The sequence below is a fragment of the Oryctolagus cuniculus genome, chromosome 6, assembly GCF_964237555.1.
Source record: "Oryctolagus cuniculus chromosome 6, mOryCun1.1, whole genome shotgun sequence".
Lineage (NCBI taxonomy): Eukaryota > Metazoa > Chordata > Mammalia > Lagomorpha > Leporidae > Oryctolagus > Oryctolagus cuniculus.
Window position 1 is genome coordinate 37322640 of NC_091437.1, and position 14813 is coordinate 37337452.

General features: G+C 45.4%; 2 protein-coding genes across 4 annotated transcripts in view; one reads left to right on the forward strand and one right to left on the reverse strand.

Annotated features, from left to right (window-relative positions):
• Positions 1 to 14813, forward strand: part of HMGXB3 (HMG-box containing 3) — a 55621-nt gene that overhangs the window by 10023 nt on the left and 30785 nt on the right. For 2 of the 3 annotated variants that reach the window (XM_070076305.1, XM_008255250.4), the window contains exons 5-6: positions 263 to 361; positions 9767 to 9898. In XM_070076305.1, the coding sequence (XP_069932406.1) occupies positions 263 to 361; positions 9767 to 9898 (231 nt within the window). The remainder of the gene's footprint in view (positions 1 to 262; positions 362 to 9766; positions 9899 to 14813) is intronic. The other variant, XM_017341188.3, reaches the window with a different exon arrangement.
• On the reverse strand, positions 3300 to 3830 carry LOC138850185 (large ribosomal subunit protein eL21). The gene has a single exon (XM_070076308.1). The coding sequence runs from the start codon at positions 3784 to 3786 to the stop codon at positions 3304 to 3306; it is 483 nt and encodes a 160-aa protein (XP_069932409.1). The 5' UTR covers positions 3787 to 3830; the 3' UTR covers positions 3300 to 3303.

The following is a 14813-nucleotide window of genomic DNA, read 5'->3' on the forward strand; positions in this document are numbered from 1 at the left end:
CGGGCCTACATCGTTTTTGCTATCTGTTGTCCCAGTGCTGGCTGTATCAATGAAGCTGGGCACTGATCTGCTTAAAACAGGTTAACATTTGACAGGCTCAGAGGAATTGTATTCCTTCATTAACTGTTTATGTCAGGTGTCCCTGAGTCTCAAAAAACTCCAGTTTTCTGGTCTGTACAGTGATAGCACATTTCCTGTGGGTACTAGTTTTCTTCATCTTGGTTGTTAACTGAACTTTTTAAATTTTTTCCTTTGCCTACAGGATTCCAGTGACAATAACTCCTCTGCACCAGCCACACAGTTCATCATGTTGCCTCTTCCTGCCTACTCAGTTGTGGAGAACCCCACCTCCATCAAACTGGTCAGTATGTGAGGAATTAAGGGCTTCATGAGCATTCTCTTCCAACTATGTTATAAAAGTCTTAGACTCCGAGAACACTAGGACTGACAGGTCTCTGGGATTACCTGGTCTGGACGTCTTTAACTGGAGTTTGCTGTAGCTAAAGCTCTACAGAATCCATGGACTTCCCTCAAGTTACATACAAACTTTCTCTGGGGGATGTTTTCCTGGGATGGATTCCATGGCTTTTATCAAATGTTCAGAACCTTACATTACTTAGAAAAGTGAAGGAACCACAGGTGAAAATCAAAAAAACCCAGATGAGGAAGTACCTGTTCAAGGGCACCTAGCTGAGAAATCAGAACCAGGATTCTGGCTTCTTGATTCTGTTTATTTATCATTTTTTAAAAAAAGATTTATTTATTTGAAAGTCAGAGTTACACAGAGCAGGAGAGGCAGAGAGAGAGAGAGATCTTCCATCCGATGGTTCACTCCCCAGTTGACCGCAATGGCCAGAGCTGGCAGATCCGAAGCCAGGAGCCAGGAGTGTCTTCTGGGTCTCCTGCGCGGGTGCAGGGGCCCAAGGATTTGGGCCATCCTCTACAGCTTTCCCAGGCCATAGCAGAGATCTGGATCAGAAGAGGAGCAGCCGGGACTAGAACCAGCGCCCATATGGGATGCTGGCACTTTAGGCCAGGGTGTTAACCTGCTGCACCACATCGCCAGCCCCTTATTTATCATTCTAATCACACACTGCATCATCTAGGCTAACATATTTATTATATTTAATATCTGGTATAAAGTAATTGTTTTTCTGTGTATTGAGCATGTATCCTGTAGTTTTACTAAATTCATTAGTTCTTGAGTTTTCTGTAGGTTCTGTTGATTTTTTTTTTATGATTTATTTTATTTATTTGAAAGGCAGAGTTACACAGAGCAGAGACGAGGGAGAGATCTTCCACGTGCTTGTTCACTCCTCAGATGGCAGTAGCAGCTGGGGCTGAGCCAGGCCAAAACCAGAAGCTTCATCGTGGTCCCGAATGTGCATGCGGGGGCCTGAGGACTTGGGCCATCTTGCTTTCCCAGGCACTTTAGCTGGGAGTTGGATCAGAAGTAGAGCAGTCAGGACTCAAACTTGCACCCATACAGGATGCTGACGCCACAGCGGGAGGGGGCTAAACCTGTTACTCCGTTAACACCTTTCCCTCTATTGGATTTTCCTACACAATCTTGTACTCTGAGTAAAAACCATTTTGGGGCCGGTGCCGCGGCTCAATAGGCTAATCCTCCACCTAGCGGCGCCGGCACACTGTGTTTAGTCCCGGTCGGGGCGCCGGATTCTGTCCCGGTTGCCCCTCTTCCAGGCCAGCTCTCTGCTATGGCCAGGGAGTGCAGTGGAGGATGGCCCAAGTGCTTGGGCCCTGTACCCCATGGGAGACCAGGATAAGTACCTGGCTCCTGCCTTTGGATCAGCGCAGTGCGCCGGCCGCAGCGTGCCAGCCGTGGCGGCCATTTGGAGGGTGAACCAACGGCAAAAGGAAGACCTTTCTCTCTGTCTCTCTCTCTCACTATCCACTCTGTCAAAAAACAAACAAACAAAAACCATTTTGTATTTTTCTTTCTATCCTAGATTCCCAATTTCTTGTTCTTGCTTTATTTCATTGTCTAGGCCCTCCAGTACAATGCTGAATAGAAGTGATAAGAGCCAATATCTTTATTTTGTTTCTTAGGGAGAAAGAATTCAGTCTTTCACCATTAAGTGTAGCATCAGCTATAGGCTTTTCACGGATGTTATTCCTAACTTTTCAGGAGTTTTATCAAGAGTTGGATGTTGGGTTTTATCAGATATTTTTTTCTGTGTCTGTTGATAAGATTGTGTGGATATTCTTCTCTAGTTTAATAATGTGATGAACTTCCTTTTAGGTCTTTTTAAAATTTATTTTTATTTAAATGTTTTTTTGAAGATGTAATTATTTAAGAGATAGTTACAGACAGAGAGAGGTAGAGACAGAGAGGTCTTCCATCTGCTGGTTCATACCCCAAATGGCCTCAACGTCTGGAGCTGGGCTGATCTGAAGCCAGGAGCCAGGAGTTTCCTCCAGGTCTCCCACATGGGTCCAGGGGCCCAAACACTTGGGCCTTCTTCCACTGCTTTCCCAGGCCATTAGCAGGGAGCTAGATTGGAAGTAGGGCAGCCGGGACATGAACAAGCACCCATATGGGATGCTGGCACTGCAGGCTGAGGCTTAATGGACTATGCCACAGTGCCAGCCCCTTGAGTGAGCTTATTGTATTTTAAAGAATTTGTCCATCTCATCTAAGCTGCCAAATTTATTAACAAAGGTGTTCATGACATTCCCATATGACCTTTAAAAAATAGTTGCATACATAACAGATTTTACCATTTTAACCATTTTTAGGTGTACAGTTATGGCATTAAGTGCATTCACAGTGTTGTGTAGTCATTACCAATATCCATTTCCAGAACTGTTCTGTCATCCTAAACAGGAAGTTTACCTAGTAAATCATTACCCTTCCTCCCTTCTCCCAGCTCTAATAACCTCTGTTCTGTCTTTAGTCATTGAATTTGTGCCTCAAATAAATGGGATCATACTAATATTATAATTTTGTATGTGACTTTCTTGATGTTTTCAAAGTTCACACATCATGTATCAGGATTACATTTTTACGACTGAGTATCCCATTCTGGATACATGCCACATTCTGTTTATCCATTTCTGTGTTGATGGACTCTTGAGTTGTTTGCACCTTCTGGCCGTTGTGAATAATGCTGCTATTCGTGAACTTTGGTATACAAATAGTAGTTTGAATCCCTGCTTTCTGTTCTTGTGGGTATACAGCTAGGAGTGAAATTGCGGGGTCACATGGTAAATTTATGTTTAGCTTTTTGAGGGACTCTTTTTTTTTTTTCAATTAGGTCTTATTTATTTATCTTACATTTATCATGCCATGAATTCATAAGGAATGGGTTCCAGCAGCTCAGGCTCCTTTCCATTGGTTCTGACAAAGTGGGCTTCTCTGGGTGGAGCAGGCTGACGCTTTAGTTGAACCCAGGTACCCTTCTCTTTGGCTTCCTTCTTCTTCTGATCATTTTCCTTCACACGTTTCAAGAAGCTATCTCTGCTCTTAGAGTGCTTAATGTGTTCAATACGCACATTTATTCTCTTGGCAAGAATCTTGCCTTTCACTTGTTTGTTTACAACAATGCCAACAGCATGCTGGGTAACATTGTAGACTCTTCCAGTTTTTCCATGGTAACATTTATGGGGCATTCCTTTTTGAACAGTACCCATTCCCTTGATGTCCACAATGTCACCTTTCTTGTAAATGCGCATGTATGTGGCCAAAGGAACAACTCCATGTTTTCTGAAAGGCCTGGAGAACATGTACCGGGTACCTCGCCTCTTTCCCTTTGTGTTCGTCATCTTGGCGAATTACTGGAAGATGGCGGCTCCGGCCGAAAGGAAGCTTTTTGAGGGACTCTTAACATCTATAGAATCTACTGGTTTCATGTCTCATTCCTGATTTGGGTAATTGGGATCTACAGTTTTTTCTTGGGAAGCCTGGCTAGAGATTTATCAATTTTACTGAACCAGCTTTGGTTTTCTGTCTTGTTTTTGCTTTGTTTCACTGATCTCTGCCCTATTATGAATCATTAACTTTTCTTCTAATTTCTAAAGGTGGACACTGACATTGATTTGAGATATTTCTTTTATATTATATAATACTTTTTTTTTAAGCTTTATTGATTTGAAAGAGTTACACAGAGAGAGATCTTCTATCCCCTGGTTCACTCCCCATTTGGCTGCAGTGGCCGGAGCTGTGCTAATCCGAAGCCAGGAGCTTCTTCCAGGTCTCCTACGTGGGTGCAGGGGCCCAAGGACTTGGGCCATTTTCCACTGCTTTCCCAGGCCATAGCAGAGAGCTGGATTGGAAGTGGATCAGTCGAGACCTGAAGTGGTGCCCATATGGGATGCCGGCACTGCAGGTGGTGACTTTACCCGCTGTGCCACAGTACTGGCCCCATAGAATACATTATGATTTACTTCTTAGACCTTCTGATTTACTTCATGGTATTAGAAGCGGATTACTTGGCCCTATGCTGTGGTGCAGCAGGTTAAGGCACCAGCTTCCCATATTTGAGTCCTGGCTGCTCCATTTCTGATCCAGCTCCCTGCTAAAGTACCTAGGAAGGCAATGGAAGATGGCCCAAGTCCTTGGGCCCCTGCACCCATGTGGGAGACCCAGTCTTGGCCATTTTAGACACTGGGGAGTCAATCAACAAATGGAAAATCTATTTCTCTAACTCTGGCTTTCAAATGAATTAATAATTGGGCCGGCACTGCAGCTCACTAGACTAATCCTCCGCCTGCAGTGCCGGCACCCCAGGTTCTAGTCCTGTTCGGGGCGCTGGATTCTGTCCCGGTTGCCCCTCTTCCAGTCCAGCTCTCTGCTGTGGCCCGGGAAGGCAGTGGAGGATGGCACAGGTCCTTGGGCCCTGCACCCGCATGGGAGACCAGGAGGAAGCACCTGGCTCCTGGCTTTGGATCGCAATGCAGTGGCCATAGCGGCCACTTGTGGGGTGAACCAACGGAAAAAGGAAGACCTTTCTCTCTCTCTCCCTCTCAATGTCTAATTCTGTCTGTCAAAACAAAAAACCAAATGAATTAATAATTAATAATTTCAGATCTTTCTGAATTAATAATTTCAGATATATTTCTTTTGTTGATTCTAATTTTGTAGATGGAACTTTATGTCTTGTATGATGTGAATCCATTTAAATTTATACATACCTGTTTTACGGCCAGAATATGGTCTGCCTTGCTAAATGCTCAGTGTGCACTTGAAGAGCATGTGAAGTCTGCTGTTGGGTGGAGTGTTCTACACATGTCAAATTATGTCAGGCTGATTGACAGTGTTGCTCAGCTCTTAGATTCTTACTCATTTTCTGCCCATATGTTCATCAGTCATTGAGAAAAGGCATCGACTGACATTGTGGATTTCTTTTTCTTCTTTCAGTTCTGTCAGTTTTTATGTCAGTCATGCATACATACACATGCACATACTTTTTTTTACAAATTTATTTAATTTTATTTATTGGAAATGCAAAAATGGGGACAGAGATCCCCATCTTTGCATTTCCAACCAAGGCTAGGCCAGGCTGAAATCAGGAGCCCCAGAATCCATCCAGGTCTCCCACATGGAAGTCTGGGTCCAAAATACTTGCGCCATCACTGCTGCCTCCCAGGATGTGCATCAGCAGGAAACTGGGTTCCAGAGAGAAGCCTGGACTTCAATGCAGGCATCCCCAAGGCGTCTGAACTGCCGCACCAAGTATTTTCCCCTGTGTTGTGTATTTTAACTGTTACTAAGTACCTAAACATTTAGGGTTATGTCTTCTTGATAAATGGACCCCTTCATTATTATGAAGTGGATCTTCTGGATCTCTAGTAATATTCTGTGCTCTGAAATCTACTTTGTCTGACTCTAGCCTTTATTATTATTATTATTAATATTAGTGAGAAGTCTTCCTATCCTTTTACCCAGTTTATATCTTTGTATTTAAAGTGTGTTTGCTTTGTATTTTGTGGGTAGCATATAGTTTGGATATAGCACAAGACTCATTTGACAATCTCTTTTTTTTTTTTTAAGATTTATTTATTTGAAAGAGTTACACAGAGAGAGGAGAAGAGGCAGAGAGAGAGAGAGAGAGAGTTCTTCCATCCACTGGTTCACTCCCCAGTTGGCCACAATGTCTGGAGATGCGCTGATTAGGAGCCAGGAGCCAGGAGCTTCTTCTGGGTCTCCCATGAGGGTGTAGGGGCCCAGTAACTTGGGCCATCTTCTACTGCTTTCCCAGGCCATCGCAGAGAGCTGGATTGGAAGGGGAACAGACTGGACTCGAACTGGCACCCACATGGGATGGTGGAACTACAGGCAGTGGCTATACCTGCTACGCTACAGTGCTGGCCCCGGCAATCTTTTTTTTGTTTAAAGATTTATTTCTTTATTTGAAGATCAGAAGTACAGAGAGAGAAATTTTGCATCTGCTGGTTCATTCCCCAAATGACCACAATGGCTACAGCTGAGCCAGGCCGTGGCCTGGGAACCAGAAGCTTCTGTTCTATCTTCTTGTAATTCAGTTTTGTAATTTATTTATTTGAGGTACATAGAGAGGGGAGAGAGATCTTTTTTTTTTAAAGATTGATTTATCTGAAAGGTGGGGTTACAGAGAGGCAGAAGCAGAGGCAGAGAGGGAAAGAGGAGTCTTCCATCTGCTGGTTTACTCCCCTAGTGATTGCAACAGCCGGAGCTGGGCCAGTCCGAAGCCAGGAGCCTGGAGCTTCTTCGGGGTCTACACATGGTTGCAGGGGCCCAAGGATCTGTGCCGTCTTCTGCTGCTTTCTGAGGTCATAGCGGAGAGCTGGATTGCAAGTGGCAGCCGGAACTCGAACTGGCTCCTATGTGCGATGCTGGCACTGCAGGCGGTGGTTTTAGCCACAATACCACAGCGCTGGCCCTGATATTACTAATATTCTATTTCCTTTTTTTTTTTTTTTTTTTTTTTTTTAGATTTATTGTATTTATTTGACAGAGAGATTTTGGATTCTCTGACTCACTTTCCTAATACCCATAACAGCGAGGGCTGTTAGAGAGAGACTGACTGACTGGCTGGCTGAGACTGAGCTCTTCCTTATGGGGCTGGGTCAGGCCGAAGCCAAGACCCAGGAACACCATCTGGGTCTCCCATGTAGGTAGCAGCAGCCCAAGTATTTGGATCACCTTCTGTTGCCTTCCCATGCACATCAGAAAGAAATTGTATCAGAACTGTCACTCAGATATGAAATGCTGTCCTCAGAAATTGCCACTTAGCTCATTATGCCACAACACCAAGCCCTGCAAAACTTTCTCATTCAGTAATTCATTGTTTAGGGGCTGGCCTTGAGGCACAGAAGGTTAAGCCACCCCTTGTGATGTCGGCATCCCATATCAGAATGCTGGTTCAAGTCGCTGCTGATGCCCCTGGGAAGGCAGCAAGGATTGTGCTACTCACAGGGGGGACCCTGTTGGAGTTGTTGGCCAATGGGGAGTGAACCAGCAGATGGGAGGTCTCTGTCTCCCCCTTTGTCTCTCTGCCTTTCAAATCAAATACATAAATATTTAAAAAAGGAAAATGTTGCAGTATCTTAAAATGAGAACAGCCACTGTAGCTTGATTGATGGATAGGCTAGTTATTTCTCCTGGAAATGGCTGTTCTTCATGCTGCTAAGTGTCAGCCAATCTCTAATAAACGTTTTGTGAATCCTAGTTGAAACTGAAACATCAGAATTAAAGAGCAGTATTTTTTTTCTGAAGTAATTTCTATTGACTGCTCTTTTTTTTTTTTTTTTTAATTTGACAGAGTTAGACAGTGAGAGAGAGACACAGAGAGAAAGGTCTTCCTTCTATTGGTTCACCCCCCAAATGGCTGCTACCGCCAGCGTGCTGCGCCGATCCGAAGCCAGGAGCCAGGTGCTTCCTCCTGGTCTCCCATGTGGGTGCAGGGGCCCGAGTACTTGGGCCATCCTCCACTGCCCTCCTGGGCCACAGCAGAGAGCTGGACTGGAAGAGGAGCAGCCGGGACTAGAACCAGGCACCCGTATGGGATGCCGGCGCCGCAGGCGGAGGATTAACCAAGTGAGCCACGGCACTGGCCCTTATTAGTCAATTAGTCAAAAATTATTAGTCAATCAGTCAAAAATTACTGTTTACGAATGTTTTCAAGGTCTTGGTAACTTACATATTGTACAAACTTGTCTTAAATTTTTATTGTGCTTTTTAGGAGAGTATAGAATGAAGATTGTGTATTGGGCCACAGTCAAAAGAGAGCAGGCATGTTTTGTATTTCCTGGTATTAATAGTCTCAGAAACACGTAGGATATTTTTCTAAGTGAGAGTTTCCTCATTGTACCTTATTTGCTGAAGATATACCTGTGAAATAAGAGGAGGAGGAAACTAAGACTGAGTAGTTACAGGAATTCATGTGCTAATTGGAAGCCTAATTGCTCTCCTTGGTGCCATTCCACTCACAGTTACCCTGGAGAAGGTACCACCGTGGTAACTGCCTTTTCTTCCCAGCAGAGGTAGTTAGTACCGTTTGGTGTTTCCCCCAGGAAGGTTTTTGCTTTATGGCTGGGCTAGGGAGGCTAGGCTTACATAGTTTATGTAATAATAGCCTAGTGAACATTCATAAGTCACAGAACAAATCTGATGGGGGATATTCTCTTTCTATATTGATCTCCAAGTGGACCATGGCTAATAAGTGAGTAGTTTTCTGTTGTAGCTATAATGTGAAAACCCCTTGCAATACATGTTGCTGAAAAGGGAGATCAGTACAGGTGGAGAGAGCCAGTGACTACTTTGATTAATCTGCAAATAACTAAATTTTGTTGCATGCAAAGGACTTGGTTTCTACTCCTGAATTTCCTTCTCATTTTTCCAGTGAACATAGGTCTGTTTTTATATCTTGGAATCCTAGGTTTTCCGATGTTTACTGAGAATGAAAATAAAGCAAATTCTTTTTATTTTATTTTATTTTATTTTATTTTTTTGACAGGCAGAGTGGACAGTGAGAGAGAGACAGAGAGAAAGGTCTTCCTTTTGCCGTTGGTTCACCCTCCAATGGCCACCGCGGCTGGCGCGCTGTGGCCAGCGTACCGTGCTGATCCGAAGGCAGGAGCCAGGTGCTTCTCCTGGTCTCCCATGGGGTGCAGGGCCCAAGCACTTGGGCCATCCTCCACTGCACTCCCTGGCCACAGCAGAGAGCTGGCCTGGAAGAAGGGCAACCAGGACAGAGTCTGGGGCCCCGACGGGGACTAGAACCTGGTATGCCAGCGCTGCTAGGCAGAGGATTAGCCTGTTGAGCCGCGGCGCCGGCCCATAAAGCAAATTCTTTGAGGTACAATATTTAGAGGATATATAGAGCAGTTGGATGCAGAAAGGAATCTTGGACCAAGAATCGGATTTGAGTTCTAGGTGTAGCTTTGCCCCTGAATCACTGTGTTATTTCAGGCAAAGCATTTATCCATTCTAAACCTCGGTAATAGTAGTACCTACTTACTAACATTGCTGAAAGTATTCAATGAAGTATTGATGCAGTGTTCAGCGCTGTTTGGTAGCTCACTCAATAGTTGTTATCACATCATTCTTCTGGTAGCTCTGTAAGTCTTCCCATTGGAACTGTTTCCATTTCTAACAAGTGGACATGTTGTATTTAGGACCTTTTCAACTCTGCCCTATTATGATAGCACAGATTGAGTGTCCTGGAAGCTGCTGTCCCCCTGGTCTTGTTGTGGGTATAATGGTCATCAGGGGGTGAGACAGGATGGATGGTGATACTGACTCTAACAGACTCTATCTTCACAGACCACTACGTACACCCGCCGGGGCCATGGCACATGCACCAGCCCGGGCTGTTCCTTTACATATGTCACCAGGCACAAACCACCTAAGTGCCCTGCCTGTGGTAACTTCCTGGGAGGGAAGTGGATCCCAAAGGTAAGTCCATTGACCGTTACTGCTTTGGAAGTCCCACAAAATGGGTTCCTGTTGCCTTTGGGAACAGGTGACTTTTAAAGTTACCAGTCTGTTTTCTTTTCTGCCAGGTAATCATTTTTATTTTAAGCAGTTTATTTAAAAAAGAAATAAAAATAGAGTAAAATATTGGCCATAATCTTATACTATCCAAAGAAATGCCATTATTAGTTAGCATTTTGATAATACTTTATTCCTGTCTTCTTTCCATGAATAAAGTTAATTCTGTATTTTTTTTTCATATAATGCATCATGCCATTAAATACTCTTTAGTAGCACTATCATTGATTTCCCATGGATGACTACACTATTAATTCATTCATTTCCTGTTAGGCTGAGTGTTAACAATATGCCCTCCTGTGTGGTTATTGTTCAGGTGCATAGCTTAAAATATTTTTCAGTCTCATTAGAAGTAGAAATCCTCTGTACCAGTGTTGAGTCACAGCAGGTTAAGCCACCACCTGGGATACCTGCATCCCATATTGGAGTGCCAGTTCAAGTCCTGGCTGCTCTACTTCCTTTCCAGCTTCCTGCTTATGAGCCTGGGAAGGCACTAGAATATGACTCAAGTACTTAGGCCCCTGCCAGCCACATGGGACACCCAGATGGAGCTCCTGGCTCTGGCCTTGCCCAGATCTGGCTATTGTGGCCATTGTGGGTGTGTTGGGGGGGGGGGGTGACCCAGCTAATGGAAGATCTCTCCTTCCTTGCTATTCCCTTTCTTTTCCTCTCTTCCTCTTGATTCCTCTCCTCCCTCTGTCTCTTTCATTCTGCCTTTCAGATAGATAGATATATAGATTGATAGATCTTTAAAATAACAAAAAGAGGGGACTGACGCCATGGCTTACTTGGCTAACCTCCACCTGCAGTGCCGGCATCCCATATGGGCGCCGGGTTCTAGTCCTGGTTGCTCCTCTTCCAGTCCAGCTCTCTGCTGTGGCCCGGGAAGGCAGTGGAGGATGGCCCAAATGCTTGGGCCCTGCACCCCATGGGAGACCAGGAGGGAGCACCTGGCTCCTGGCTTCGGATCGGCGCAGCGTGCTGGCGGTAGCGGCCATTTGGGGGTTGAACCAATGGAAGGAAGATCTTTCTCTCTGTCTCTCTCTCTCTCACTGTCTAACTCTATCAAATAAAAAAATAAAATAACAAAAAGAAGTGAAAGTCCTTAACATGAAAAGCTTTTTTCTTTTTTTTTTTTTTTTTTAGATTTATCCAATTGTTTGGAAGGCTGAGTTAGAGAGAACTTTGCAGTGGCTGGAGCTGGGCTCATCTGAAGCTAGGAGCCAGGAGGTTATTCTGGTTCTCCCACGTGGGTGCAGGGGCCCAAGCTTTGAGCCATCTCCCACTGCCTTCCCACGTGCATTAGCAGGAAGCTGGATCAGATCGGAAGTGAAACAGCCAGGACTCATACCGGCCCCATATGGGATACCGGCGCTGCAGGTGGCGGCTTAACCTCCTGCTCCAAAGAACCAGCCTCAAAATATATTTATTTATTATTTTTAAGATGTATTTATATGAGGGGCCGGTGCTGTGGCGCAACGGGTTAACGCCCTGGCCTGAAGCGCCGGCATCCCATATGGGCGCCAGTTTTAGTCCCTGCTGCTCCTCTTCCCATCCAGCTCTTTGGTATGGCCTGGGAAAGCAGCAGAAGATGGCCCCAGTCCTTGGACCCCTGTACCCACATGGGAGACCCAGAAGAAGCTCCTGGCTCCTGGCTTTGGATCGGTGCAGCTCTGGCCGTTGTGGCCATCTGGGAGTGAAACATCAGATGGAAGACCTCTCCCTCTCTCCCTCTCTCCCTCTCTCCCTCTCTCCCTCTCTCCCTCTCTCCCTCTGTAACTCTGTAACTCTGTAACTCTTTCAAATAAAATAAATCTTAAAAAAAAGATGTATTTATTTTAAAAGCAGAGTTACAGAGAAGGAGAACTTAGATTGGCTGCTTCACTCCCCGAATGGCTGCAATGGCCAGGGCTTGGCCAGGCTGAAGCCAGGAGTCAGGAGATTCATCTGGGCCTCCCACATGGGTGCAGGGCCCAACTTGGGCTGTCATCCGCTGCTATCCCAGGTGCACTAGCAGAGAGCTGGATCGGAAATGGAGCAGCCAGGACTTGAACTGGCGTCCATATGGATGTCAGTGCTGCAGGCCATGGGTTTAATCAGCTGTGTGCAGTGTCAGTCCCTCTATGAGATTTCGTCCATGTAAAGTGGGTGGTACTGTTTCTGGTACATATTAAATCCCCCCACCATGATCATGATTGGGTTCAGTGTGTACAACTGTTATTTCGAGAGTCAGACAGGGCCTAATACTGCATCTCTTGGGAGGTTTTGTTGAATTTTTTGCACCCACCTTTAGTGTGTTTCTGTGGTGTCATAATTATTCTGGGGTGCCAGGAATTATTCCCCCAAAATGTACATCCACTGCTGCAAGAGGGGCATTGATTGAATAGTAGAATCCTCCTTGGCCGCTCATCACTCATGTGAAGCAGCTCTGTCCATGACCACTTGTTGGCGTGCAGTGTGTTAGTAATTGTGGTGGACTTGTTTCTCCTTCAGACTTGCTTTGTTTTCCTTTGAAATAACTTAGGTGCAATGGTTTTCCTGCTAAGGTCAAGCTCATGGCATGAAAACAATGTTTTTTCCCCTTAACCACTTGCTTCGCATCATCACTTTGTAAAGTAGCTTCCCCCAACACACACACATTTTTTGCAAGAATTACCATGTAAAGAGTAGATGCTATAATTTCTAAAGATCATAGGAACAGAATGAGTGTGAGAAGAAAAAAGGTCCCATTTTAGCGTTAGTGCAGTTAGATTTTTAAAGATAAAAGTGATTTTATCAGGTAGTTGAATTCCATGTTTCCTGCTGAGGAAAAATCAGTTCAAGAGAAGTAATTTTCGAAGTCTTTGTGAAGTCCACATAGCTAATGATGTCAGCCCTTTCCTGCTAAGCCACACGCAGACATTTCTATGCTGTTTAGCCACCGAGTCACAGATTCATTGAGTTGTGATTTTTGAGGCAGCTAATACGAATTGTTTGTAAAAGCTCCAGTGTGGCTCTGCTGATCAGGAAATGACTCACCTCTTCTGGTATTGTTGCAGAGTTCGTGCTGGCTAAAGCTGGCTCAGGCAGTGTGGCATAGCTCCCAGTGAGTTAGATGGAACAAAAGATCCTGTAGAAGGCTGTTTTCGTGCAAGGCTTCCTTCTCCTAGGCTCTCATGGCAATAATTGAGGTCTCGCTGGTTACATCCACTTTTCATCTTGAAAGAAAGCAACATCTGGGTACAGCACTGTGGTATAGCAGGTGGAGCCACCGCCTGCAGTGCCAGCATCCCATATGGGCCCTGGTTCAAGACCTGGATGCTCTTCTTCCTGTCCACTTCTCTGCTATGGCCTGGGAAAGCCGTGGAAAATGGCCCAAATGCTTGGGCCCCTGCTCCGCGTGGGAGACCTGGAAGAAGCTCCTGGCTCCAGATCAGCCCAGCACTGCCCATTGGAGCCATTTTGGGAGTGAACAGGCGGATGGATAAAAATTCTCTCTCTCTCCATCTTTCCTCCTCCCCCTCTCCCTCTTCTCCTCTCCCTCCCACCTCCCACTCTCCCTCTCCCTCTTTCCCCCTCTCCCTCCCCCCTCTACCTTTCCCTTGTTCCTCTCTCTGTCTCTGCTTCTCTCTAACTTTACCTTTCAAATAAATAAATAAACCTTAACAGAATGAGCAGTATCTGAGAAGAGTAGGTTGAGTCATGTGCAGTCATCAGGGAGATGATGTGGGAAATGTGCATGAATGTATATGAAGTTCCAGGCTCCTGACTTCAGCCTGGCTCAGTCCTGGCTGTTGCAGGCATTTGCAGAATAAACTAGTGGATGGAAGATCTCTGTCTCTAGCACCGTCACTCTGCCTTTTATGTATATGAAAATAAGTAAGGCTGGCACCATGGCTCACTAGGCTAATCCTCCACCTGCAGCGCCGGCAGTCCGGGTTCTAGTCCTGGTTGGGGCGCTGGATTCTGTCCCGGTTGCTCCTCTTCCGGTCCAGCTCTCTGCTGTGGCCCGGGAAGGCAGTGGAAGATGGCCCAAGTGCTTGGGCCCAGCACCTGCATGGGAGACCAGGAGGAAGTACTTGGCTCCTGGCTTTGGATCAGTGCAGCGCGCCAGCCGTAGTGGCCATTGGGTGGGTGAACCAATGGAAGGAAGATCTTTCTCTCTGTCTCTCTCTCTCTCTCTAACTCTGCCTGTAAAAAAAAAAAAAAAGAAAAAAGAAAAGAAAAGAAATAAGCATTTAAAACAAAGTCTGATACTTGGTAGTGTTTCGATCAAAGATCTGTAAGCGATGCATTTAGTCATTTGTTTTCTGCTTTCTCCTCTCCAGCAGTAAATCAGTTCTGTGCAGTTTACTCATCCTCATGGGCCGTTAGTGTGTTAGAATCTGAGAATCCTTTACTGGAGAGCTCTTGAAGGTTATCTGATACCGCTTCTTAACCCGGAAAGTACGCTGCCCAGATGACTGTGGAAATGTGTTTTTGGTAGTCAGTGACTAGGAGATAACGTTGACATGAATAGCATTAGCCACAAGTGCCCAATTTTCTGCAACACATGCAGTGAAGCATTGAGCTACCCAAAATGCTGTCTTGCTCCTGTTGACAAACACTAAGAGCCCATCCCTGTGTTATTTCATAATGGAGATGGGGATTCAGATGAGGCTTGCCCTAATACATAACTAACTGGGAGTGATGTCGAGCCTCACTAGAATGCTGCTTGTGTGTTCTATTATAGTTTACAATGCCTCGCATGATGCACATGGATCAGGCCGAATCTGGGAGCCAGGAACTCAGTCCACATCTCCTATGTGGGTGGCAGGGACCTACCAGCTGGTTCCCTCCG